At 40.8% G+C, this 11,722-nt stretch overlaps 1 protein-coding gene across 1 annotated transcript in view; it reads left to right on the top strand.

Moving 5' to 3' along the window:
- The window catches only part of ATP10B (ATPase phospholipid transporting 10B (putative)), a 58,562-nt gene that overhangs the window by 43,026 nt on the left and 3,814 nt on the right, over nt 1-11,722 (top strand). Inside the window, exons 15-21 of the mRNA XM_035902481.1 lie at nt 3,286-3,598; nt 4,783-4,859; nt 5,409-5,534; nt 6,847-7,047; nt 8,823-8,903; nt 9,013-9,117; nt 9,571-9,758. Coding sequence (XP_035758374.1) covers nt 3,286-3,598; nt 4,783-4,859; nt 5,409-5,534; nt 6,847-7,047; nt 8,823-8,903; nt 9,013-9,117; nt 9,571-9,758 — 1,091 coding nt within the window. The remainder of the gene's footprint in view (nt 1-3,285; nt 3,599-4,782; nt 4,860-5,408; nt 5,535-6,846; nt 7,048-8,822; nt 8,904-9,012; nt 9,118-9,570; nt 9,759-11,722) is intronic.

An 11,722-nucleotide genomic window follows, 5' to 3' on the forward strand; every position in this document is an offset into this window, starting at 1 on the left:
GGCCACAAAAATGATCCGGGGGCTGGAGCACCTCTCTTATGAGGCCAGGCTGAGGGAGTTGGGCTTGTTCAGCCTGGAGAAGAGAAGGCTGCGGGGAGACATGATTACGGCCTTTCAGTACCTAAAGGGGGCCTATAGGAAAGAGGGGGAAAATCTTTTTAGTAGGGCTAGCTGTGTCAGGACGAGGGGTAATGGTTTTAAACTAAACCAGGATAGGTTTAGACTAGATATAAGGAAGAAATTCTTTACAATGAGGGTGGTGAAGCACTGGAACAGGTTGCCCAGAGAGGTGGTGGAGGCCCCATCCCTGGAAGCATTCAAGGCCAGGTTGGACGGGGCTCTGAGCAACCTGATCTGGTTAGCAGTGTCCCTGCTCCTGCAGGGGGGTTGGACTAGATGACCTCTAGGGGTCCCTTCCAACCCAAAACATTCTATGATTCTATGATTCTATGTTCCCCAATAAGATTAGGCTTTATCAGAAATTCATTAGTGAACAATTTAATCCAGTATCTCTTTGTGTAAGCAGCATTTCACCATATTGGATACCTAAATATAGTTCTTGTGGGCTGGTTAAAAACACGGTTGCTTTCTTGACATTCCATGGTGGCACACATACTGATGTGCACAGATATTCCCTAAATTTCCATGGGCAATAAGAAGGTCAAGCAGTAGGCAAAGCAAACATACTCCAAAATGAGGATAAACACTTCAAGGACATGTCTGCCAGCTCCTGTGACTCACTGAAACACAGTGAACAATCTGTGGTGCAATCTATGGCTATTGCTGAAATCATCTGAATACGAGAGAGAAAATAGAGTCCTAACTTTCGAAGAGGGCAAATGCCATAAAGGCTGGTGAAAGTAAAGGCTTTAGAAAAGCAACCTTGGCTTTTGCAGATTGTGAAGCAGGGTAGCAGGAAAACTGTGCCTTGCTTTCGGAAAGCAGGATGGCTCCTGCTACGCACAGCCTAGCGTCTCATCCCTCCGGGCATTCTGGTGGGACAGATGGCTTTGTGACATGGATTTAGGGGAGTTCAGGCATTATGGCTAAACCAGACCCATTTGCTAAGAAGTCAGCCCTGACCATTTCTAAAGCACCAAAACAGGGTCCAAAATGCCAGCTGTGCTGCCCTGTTCTTTATTTTCTTTCTAGTGACCTCTTGCTTTCCACAGAGCCACACATGCCACCGAGGTGCCCCAGGCAGCAGCCCCTACCCTTTCCCCAGTGTGGTACTCTGTCTTTTTTATGCAGCATACACTGGTGGCCCGTAGTCAGCAGTAACAGGAGGTACTGTGAGATGAGTCTTCCCATGGGTAGACAGGAGGCTGAGGAGGGAAGGCAGGGCTTCCTTCTGCAATTAGGCAAGTCAATGGTCTCTGTTGCCTCAGTTTTTTCTCCCCACAAGAAGGGGGGTTACAGATACAAGCTTGCCTTTCTCTATAAAGCTATTGTGAGGATGAATTAAATATAGTTAAAATACTGTTTTTCTTGCAATAGGCAATTGTATAGAGCACTTAGATGGCCTACTTTCTAACTGCTTTTGTCTGCAGTCAGTAGCTCTCCAAACAAGAATAAAATCCTATGCAAATGTCTCTCTCTTTTAATGTCGCAGAAATAGGGAAACACGCAAAGATGATACAGAATTTGGCATGGAATACTTTCCTTGCTTCAATGTGTAATTTCATTTGATACGCATATCTGCTTTAACGGAAGGCAGAATGAATATATTTAGGATGGAAATTAGAAGATGGTTTCTGTCAGAGGAGCGATGCTGCAGGCGGGACCACCCTGGCTTCGGGAAACGCAGGCGCGTTAGCTTACCCAAAGCACCCTGTATGGCCCTTGATCCAGACTCAGATGCAAGCTGCGCGCATATGGAGGTTTCTGTGAATACGTGTGGTTTGGTGGGCACTGGAGTTGCTCCACAATAAGATTTAGCTCCCTCCCTTTCAAAATGAAGCAGAGAACACAGCTTCTCAAAGTGTCTCCCAATGGCAGCAGTGGGGGAAAACAAATAATACATACAAAGCACTTAACCTATTCATTTTTCCAAAGCTAACCCTTGAACTAGCTTCCGTGGGAAGGGTGTCTCCTCCCCCCCCGAGCCCAGTAGCTTATTCAAACACTGAAAATGAAATATCTTCCAGGAAGAAGCAGTACAAGTAGGTAGTTTGGGGGATTCATTTAAAAAGGCAAGCCAAGACAAACCAGGAATTTCCACTACAATTTTTGGTTTGTTCACAGAAAGAAGATTCTTCTTCGATATTTTTCAGAGGTTTTCAGTGTGCACGCTAGATGCAGCTTTTTATTAGATGTCAGGGGTACATTTGATTTCAGAACCTCCCACTTAAGTGCAATTTAAATCTTGCAAACATCCTACACATGTACCTTATGCAACATAAAGTGAAAATAACATTTTAGAACTGAATCATCACTCAATAAAGCTGACAGAAAAGGTAGAAAAGGGAGTGATTATTTCCTCAGGTATTCAGTGCCATGCCACAGAAGGAGAACTTTTAGTGTTAACAGGCAGCAAAATAACTTTTAGATCATTCTGGGTTTTCTCTGATAGTGGTGTGCCAATTTGAGATCTGTGTAGGAGAAGTAAAAGCACTCCCCTTAAATCTTGTTTCTATTTGATACTGAGCCAGTTCCAGTTGTTGGCATCTGAAAGGGGAATTTGGTCCAAAAGGAGGCAAATTTGCTAAGAGGGAAAGACTCAGTTTGTGTTTGAGGCACAGTGCTGAGAAATAGGAAGCTTTGTTTCTGTCCGTAACTGCGACATACACATGATTTGTCACCTAGAAAAGGCCAAGCTGTCAAAGTTACTGGGTCATTTTGAAAATCTGAACCTCTTCTTTCTCTCATGCAATTTGTTTCTGAGGGAAGCAAATGCTGCAATCTCTCACACCATTCATAGCAGAACTAGATTTTTAAAATCTCCTTTAAAAAAAAATTATTTTTTTTTTATTTCTGTACTCTTGGCTTTGCAAATACGAATATGTCCTCCTGATGTGAAGATTATTTTATTTTCTTTTAAAATAATTTCTTACTAAAGTTTACTAGCTGATAAGATGCGCAGTGTTTTCACAGAAGGATTTGATGACGTCATTGAAATAATCTCCAATCTTATGAATCAGTGCATTTCTCAGACAGTTTTCCCTAATCTTTATCTGATAGGCTTCAACCCTCTGGCATGACTATACAAACAGACACTTTGTAAGTGCTGTGCTGTAAAGGGAGATGGAGATAACTATTTCTAGAACCTCTTCTCTTTTCTCACAGGAAACGTGTGAATCTCTCTTGAATTTAACCTTGGAAGAAGTGAGGAAGAATTATGATGTTGAAAAACCACGGAGGAAATTTTTTGGCATTATCCCCAAATCTTTCTCAGCCTCTGAGGCCCCCAGTCCCGAGTTCGGACTGGTGATTGATGGACGGACACTGAATGTCATCTTCCAGGGGGGCCTGGAGGAGAAGTTCCTGGCGCTGACGAAGCACTGCCGCTCGGTGCTCTGCTGCCGTTCCACCCCTCTTCAGAAGAGCATGGTGGTCAAGCTTGTCCGGAGGCAGCTTAAAGTGATGACTCTATCAATAGGTACCTCCATGCTGAATCTCGCAGGAGACAGGGGGAAACAGGTTCTTTCTTTATGAGTTATGGAAACGTACGGAATATATTGTATGAGCTATTTCTTGTCCCACAGATACAGCGGGGAAAATAATATTGAATAGTCTTTCCTAATCAAAAAACATATGAAACTCCTTCTTCAACTTTCACTGAGCAAATCTGTCCCCATTTAAACAAGATGAAGGCACTCTAAATTCAGAATCTCCCAGCAGTCCCTTTCATGCACACCAGTACAAACATGTGTACGCAGTCCCTCCAGGCTGCCCTCACTTTGGGCGCAGAAAGCAGTCAATAGCAGTCACTGTTTTGGCTTTTCATAAATCCTTTTTCCTGTCAGATTTTCCCAACTGGTGAAAACAGAGTTATCCCCAGAGTGGTATTAAGCACTGACTCATTTGCTTTCTACCTCCAAATAATGTGAAATGCTTTGAGTTTCCTGCTCCACTTTTGGTAAGTGATCCCACTAAAATCCTTGCAGAATTGATTTTTATGACTTAAAACTAAAAAATACACCTCTGTGGACCAAACAGAAAATGAAGTGTCTGATGTATTTCAAAATTTCTTGCTTTGCCCTAGAGTTCAAAGTATAAGCTTTCAGCCTTCTGTTTCATTTGTTGTGCTTTACTAGCTAACCTAATTCACAATCTCCACATTGCAGGCAACAACCATGGCTGTTCTTTCCATGGAAATCTGGTTATGTATTTAACACATTGCTGCAAGTTGAAATGAGTAGAATAACTCCTGAAATTGGCTAGTTACATTGTCAACTGCAATCAAATTTGTCATATAATTTGGAGAATTCAGTGAAGTAGGGTGCTGCAAAGCATGTCGCTGAGTATTTGGAGTTCACCAAGCAGAAATGCACAAACCAATGCAGATGTAGATGGTTTTGGGGTGTCCATGCCACCACTCAGCTGTTCCCAATGTCAGGCTTATCCCTGGTGGATCCAGGTCTTCTGGGAAGGAGGATCAGAGCCCAGAGGTCATGATTGCTTGATGCTGAGTATCAGTTACCCTGATTAAGTTGCATAGTAGTACAGAATAGCCTTTGTTTATCAGCATAGCTGGAGTTTTTTTCTTGTTCTGATATAGGCATTTTGTATTAAACACCCTTTCTTGAACCTTTATTGTTCCCTCTTGTCTTCCCATTCTAGGTGATGGTGCAAACGATGTAAGTATGATTCAAGCAGCTGATGTTGGAATTGGAATATCTGGCCAAGAAGGCATGCAGGTATCCCTTCAATTTATTTCCTTTCCACTTTTGTCAACTGGTCTCTTGCTGCTTGATAAGTCTCATAGCAGCCCTATACTCTTGAGTGTCATCTTAAAAATGCAAGTTGGCATCATTACTGTCATAAATTAATATGCAGTTCATAATTATGGGGCCAGCCAAAACAGAGTCTTTTGAGCCAACAATTAGCATGCATGGACAAATGTGTATTTGCTCATAAGCCTGGAAAATTAGCAGATGCCTGTCCAGTGTTAGGTTAGCATCTGGTTTCTGAATCATCTCCACTATAGCATTCTCAGGTTTTGTTGGCTCGCTTTCGTCAGTGGTTTCTGCCCCAAGTTCTTTCCCACACATCCCCCTTCCTCATTCTCCTAAGATGAAGAGTTCTGCAGAGATAGAAAGTTCCAACTATTTTCTCAAGGTTTGTTTGGGGGTTTTTTTCTACAGTATTCAATAGTAGGAAATCATGTCAATGTCCATGTTCAAATTTCATCGTATTGGGTAGGAAAAAGATATATTGTAAATAAACTTCTACTCTTTTTACCAAAGGCTGTCATGGCTAGCGACTTTGCAATATCCCGATTCAAGCATCTCAAAAAACTGCTTCTTGTCCATGGACATTGGTGTTATGCTCGCCTGGCAAAGATGGTGATTTACTTTTTCTACAAAAATGTGGTAAGATTATTAAAATGCTGGAAGTTTTCATCCTAGCAAGGGTTAAGTCCAGGGCTGGGGGCAAGGAAGTTGTCTTTGTTTTTTTCAGGTTTATGCTCTCTTACTGTCCCTGTTTCTTCACTTTGCAAGTTTATAGTATGCTACCTCCTTCTTAATAATGTGCTGCATAAAGCATTGAGGAAAATATGGATTCTAAATATACTTTAAAATAGCATTATTCCAGAGGGAAAAAGGACTCGAGGCTTAGTAACTTTCATATTTAAAATTATTAAAAATACCCATGAGCCTCAAAATAAAATTTGCATAAAGAAGAGCAGATTATTAGTGCTAGAATATAGAAGATGACTGTGCACTAAGAATTGGCAGCCTGTGAAACCTCCAAATTTTTGCATTTAATTTGATAGGAACCACTTGCAAATAATGATGAAGTCATATCTGGCATTTTTACTAAAAATTTAATGTATATGCAAATGAGCTGTGCATTGAAGAATAATGTAAATTAGAAAAACCTGATAGTAATATGGTTTCTACAAGACTGCAAAGTACATTTGACATGAAATAGACTCTGAGCATGAAAGACTGTTTACTTAGAATTCAAAGTATTTGTATTTTTTTTGTTAATGATTTTGAATGAGGATTACTTCTTATCAGTCTTAAAATTTGTAGTGGATTGGAAACTTTTTTTTTCCTTGATTTGGTATCCTTTTAGAGTTCAAAGGATATTTATTTGCAATGCGAAATAGCTCTCCAGACTGGGATGCTGCTCTTCCATTATCTCCCCAGTACCATGAGGGAGCAGGAGGCCTTTGATTCCACATGGACAACCAGTTTGCAAAAGGATTTTAAAATCTGGTGCTCAGAGCTGTGAACAGTTTTCTTAATTATTCCCTGATATTTTCTTGAAGAAACCAAATGGCTTTTTATAAAGCTGTATCACAGTGGATCGGTGTGAAGTAGACCCTTAGGAAAAACTGCTTTATTCTATGGAATAAAGTGCAAACGAAAATAACATATTCCTGGGAGACTGTTAATAACCAGCGTGCTACATAAACTTCATAGGTGGAACTATGAGAAACATAGACTATCTCTGCATTACAAACTAAAGAGTTGAGATCAGCTGTGATAGTAAGGAACAGCATGGGGAAAGGAAGAGGATGCAAAGGAGAGGCCACAGGAAAGGTGCAGCTTCACAGCTCCCATAGCCCAAAGAGAAATGATATCACATCAGCGTGAAGGATGGGCTTTTGTGCCTGTGGGGAGCCACAGTTCGGCTTGTTAATGGGATGTTGTGTTTGTATTTGCTTCTCCACAGAGCTATGTCAGCCTGCTCTTCTGGTACCAGTTCTTCTGTGGGTTCTCAGGCAGCACAATGATAGATTACTGGCAGATGATTTTTTTCAATCTCTTCTTCACCTCAATGCCCCCTCTTCTCTTTGGAGTCCTGGATAGAGATGTTTCTGCAGAAACACTTCTAGGTTTGCCTGAGTTGTACAAGAATGGACAAAATTCAGAGGTATGTCTTGATTGCTGAAATAACTGCTTGATAAGCCAAAGGACCACAGGGTTTTGGGTTTTGTGGGGAGGGAAGGAAGAGAAGAGTTTAGACTTACTTGGAAGCAAATGATCCATCTATGGTTTCTAGTTTATTGCCACTGACAGAAGGTGTAATTGTGGCTGTCAGAAGAGCCGGTGAGGAACATATGATTGAAGTTGCTTCCTGGATGGGAGGCTGGGTGCTTGGTCATAGATGGAAGATGTAAATGGGAAGGTTTATTCTGCCAGTAAATATATGGAGCAATCTAGTTTGGTACCAGCATGCTGCATTATAATAAGTGAAGTGATGTGCTAGTGAATCAGCCCTGTGTTTGGCATTTCTGATCCAAAGAAGAGACGGTGGAGCAAATATGTGTGTGTATGTACATATGTACACACCATATATACAGAAAATTTCTCAGTGAAGGCGCAGGGAGAAATGAATAAAACAGGATGAGAAATGTAATGAATGAGGGTAAAATAGTTTAGCTGGTCCCTGATAAAACTCTGCTCAGATTTGGTGCTTTGAACAGTCTCAACCTACTGAAGAAGAAAAGCTTGTTAAAAGCAGAATGTGGCAGGAAAATGCAAACCCTTAAATTAATAAACAACTCAACATTTTTTTTCTACTCTCAGGTTCAGAAATACACCTGTTAATACACAGAGGATTTTGTCACAGTTTGGTGTCTAGGCTGTTCCAGGCATGAACTGTTTCATTTATTTCTTTTACTTTGAATAGTCAGTATTGGTAACCCTTAGAAAATGTGCATGAAATAGGGTATGTTTTTACCTCAGTTTGCCTGTCAGGTTTAGAGAACCAGTCTGACCTCTGTATGTTTGTAAGGAGCACACATATACATACCTGGGTTTGCATATACATACAGAGCAGTAGCACTTATTCTCAAATTGCCTTAACATTTTTAACAGGAAATTATGAAAATGTTAATAAGCAAAATTTGAAGTGGCCTTAGTTTTAAATCACAAAATTGCCAGGTACTTAGGAATTCTTCTCTCATTCTTTTTGTCCTAATGCCTACTTTCATTATCCTGGACTGTGATTTTTAGCACTGATGAACACTGGTGGTTCACATTGTGTTTAAGGATGTTTTGAAAAACCTAGGCAAGGAAGTGCGGAGTTTGATGGTTTTGTGTAGGACTTTCCGTCCCTTTTCTTAGGAGCTCTTGGACCTCACATGTATGCGAAATATATGTTCTTTACCATTTTGAAGAGGTTACTATTGTTGCTTTGGCATTTTGTCTGCATTGAAAAAACAGGAGCCTTCTGTCACTCCAATAATGCATCCCACTCCACGGGAGCTGTGGCCCCACAGGTTGCTAGATAAGTTTAAATATGACAAGTGGTCAAATTAAAATGGCACAAAATAGATATTTCAATGGAAGTAACCTTAACAGAAAGGATTCTATAGCTCTAGGAAGAGCTTTGCTTGAAAAAGAATTTGAGGAATGGGGTCCTTTGGTGAGGGATGGGGCATTCATTACATTCAGCTTTTAAGACCCTTGGTTAACTGGTTAATCTTCCTAAGGTCTGTCTTTAGTTAACACAGAGAAAATGCCTGTTCAGAGATAAGCCTTTGGTCTAAATCAGCTGCTCAGGAGGCATCTACTCATGAAGGGAGACCAGTTAGCTATAATCAGTAGTCCTAATGGAAGAAAAAACAGCCAGCAATTATGTCCGCAGGACAGACTAGAGATGTTCGTCCCATCATAATGACTGTTATCTATAAACTCCTGCAGATATACAAGCTGTCAACTTTTATTGTTACAATGTTGGATGCCTTCTATCAGAGCCTCGTTTGCTTCTTTGTTCCTTATTTGGTAAGTATCAGCATCATTAATATTCTCATTCTCCGATCCTCCTTAAAAAATAGACAAATTCACTTCTGAATAGTCACGGTTCATCACAGTCTGTCTGCCTGTTTTCTAGACATACGAGGACTCTGACATAGATGTGTTTTCCTTTGGAAACCCCATCAATACCATCTCCCTCCTGACCATCCTACTGCACCAGGCTCTAGAAATGAAAACGTGGGTATGTGTTTGACCGGTCCTGTTCCTGTGTTTTTTCCTGAACATAGCATACTGTGTAGACATGGCATTGTCTTTCAGAGCTATTTACCCCAATTCTGGGTACCAAACAGCAACAAATGCACTGAGATTTCACAATGTGCCAGAATTGATTTATTAGCCTCAGGGTAATAAATACCTTCACATGCACAGCAACAGGATTTTCTTCTCCTATGCCTTTGGACAGGACAGTACACGATTTTACATACTTCAGTATATGAGGAAGTGTTTCTTAAGAACTGTATTCATTGTCACTGTTGTTTTGTAAGTTGATTTCCAGGTATTTCTCCTACTGCACTTTTCAGTAGCATGGACTATTGGATATGTTCTTTCCAATCTGTCTTTGGATCCTCCTGTCTTACACCCAGAGTCAGGGTCTCACAAGCATCACACTCATTTCATGCAATTCTGCTTACAGACCATGTTCCACCTGGTAACGATGATGGGCAGTGTGGTGTTTTACCTCATCTTCTCCCTGATCTACAATGCCGCCTGTGTGGTCTGCAACCCCCCCACCAACCCCTACTGGATTATGGAGCAACAGCTTTCAGACCCCACCTTCTATTTACTGTGTCTTATTACCCCAGTCATCGCACTCTTGCCAAGGTTTGAATGTTGCACTGTTTTCCTCTCCATTTTCATTTTGTGGATTTGTAGGCATTTGAGTGAGATAACACTTACGATGTGTGCAGATATGTGATATGTTGGGCATGTGTTGCACAGGGATAAGTGATGAGTGTGGAAGTCAGATGCCTGGGTTCAACTTTCCAGTTCATGAGCCATTAATTTATTCAGTTATATGAGCCTAGATGAGTCTCAATATATCTACTGCTTTTGTTTTCCCATCAGCAAAACCTTTCTTTTTGGGGTGCTTCAAAGTTTGCCAGTAGAAATCTGCTACACAGTCGTTCACTATCATAACACAGTGTTGTTGAGATGATCAAGACTAGAAATTCTTGAAATATTCTTATATGCTTTGAGAGTTACAAAATGTATTCTGTTTCTTAAATACATTATAGTGCATTACTAAGCCAAATTTAAGAACATGTTTCTATATGAAATAATTTTCTGCATCCAGAATTTTAGTTTTACTCTGTGTGACAAATCAGGTATGTTAAAGATATCTTTAACTGAATCTGAATTATTTTGCTAGGTTGCTGAAAAAAAACTGATTTGAAAAACATAATGATTCTTTTCCCATATATGTATATGGTAACCTTACTACTTTTGGTGCTTAATACCTTCATCATTCTTTAAGCAGATATGCTTTGTCTCAGTTGCATCACTTATTTAAAATCTTTATTTTTGCTTGTAAAACTAAAGCAACGGGTTGGTTTGAGTATCTTGCTGGTCTCCTTCTCATCCTAATTGTCATGAAGTGATGCAACACACTGGTATTGCAAGAACCGGGAAAATATTTTTAGTATCTGATTTTGTAAGTGCTTTAAGACATTAGAATCTAAGCCTTAACTTTGTCTAAAAAGGAACATTTCAAGACTAGATAACATTTTTATTTAAATTATTATTATTATTTCCCCATTTGAGTTGAGATGCTCTTGAGACTTCATGTTACTTTATATAACTTCAGGTCAGGATAAACAACACACGGTTCAGTAAGGTCTCATGTCTTCTAGGCAGGGCATCCTTTTCTAGTCTGTTTTGCTCCTGTGTGATTTTTGTTTTCCCATCAGCCCTCATTCACTGTGTCATTTTTGACCCTGAGCTTTCTATTGAGAGCTACATCAAACATGTGGTTAGAGAACTTGTATCTCCATCTTAGGAATTCATCAAGGTTAAGATCACTGCTGTCTCAGCAGGATACTGAGCTTAAAAGATTTGTATCTTGATATCTTCAAAGTTGGAGAGCTGCTGTTCCTTCATGTAGGTACCCCAGATTATTTTCTGCAGAGTCCTCAGTTCACAGAATATCCACCCCCCAGTTTCTGCTACAACTTAGCTGTGTCAGCATATGACAGCAGCAGTGAAACCACCTTTTGTTAAAATGCGCTTAATTTTAAGTTTCAGCTGGTTCATCTTGCCATGCTACCTGCTCCCTACCTCCTTCAGAAACCAGCTGGAGCCTTGAGATTCTGGTTTCTTTCTAGGAGGTTTTGTTAAAATCCTTGCTCTCCTTGGTTCTTCCTTTTGCCACTGCCTTCTGTGGGAGCTGACATTTTGAGACTGCAGGCGGTCGGGGGGCTCACCTGTGCCCTGCCTGCCTGCAGGCTTTTCCTAGAGCTCGTCTGGCTGTACTTGGCAGTGCAGCTGCGTCTCAAAACTGCCTCTGGACTTCATTCTGGTACATGAACTGCACAGCATTATGTACTAAAACCCTCGAGTCTGACAGGGTTGGACTAGATGATCCCTGAGGTCCCTTCTACTGGACCTGGTGGTCACCAATGCAAGCGAGCTCGTCGGAGGTGTCAAGATCGGAGGCAGCCTGGGCTGCAGTGATCATGCGCTGGTAGAGCTCACGCTCCTGAGGGAAATGGGAAGAACAAAGAGTACAGTCAGGACTCTGAATTTTAGAAAAGCAAAATTCCAGCTCCTCAAGGACATAGTCAGAAGGA

This window comes from Egretta garzetta, unplaced genomic scaffold (assembly GCF_000687185.1).
Source record: "Egretta garzetta isolate BGI_Z169 unplaced genomic scaffold, ASM68718v1 scaffold209, whole genome shotgun sequence".
NCBI lineage: Eukaryota > Metazoa > Chordata > Aves > Pelecaniformes > Ardeidae > Egretta > Egretta garzetta.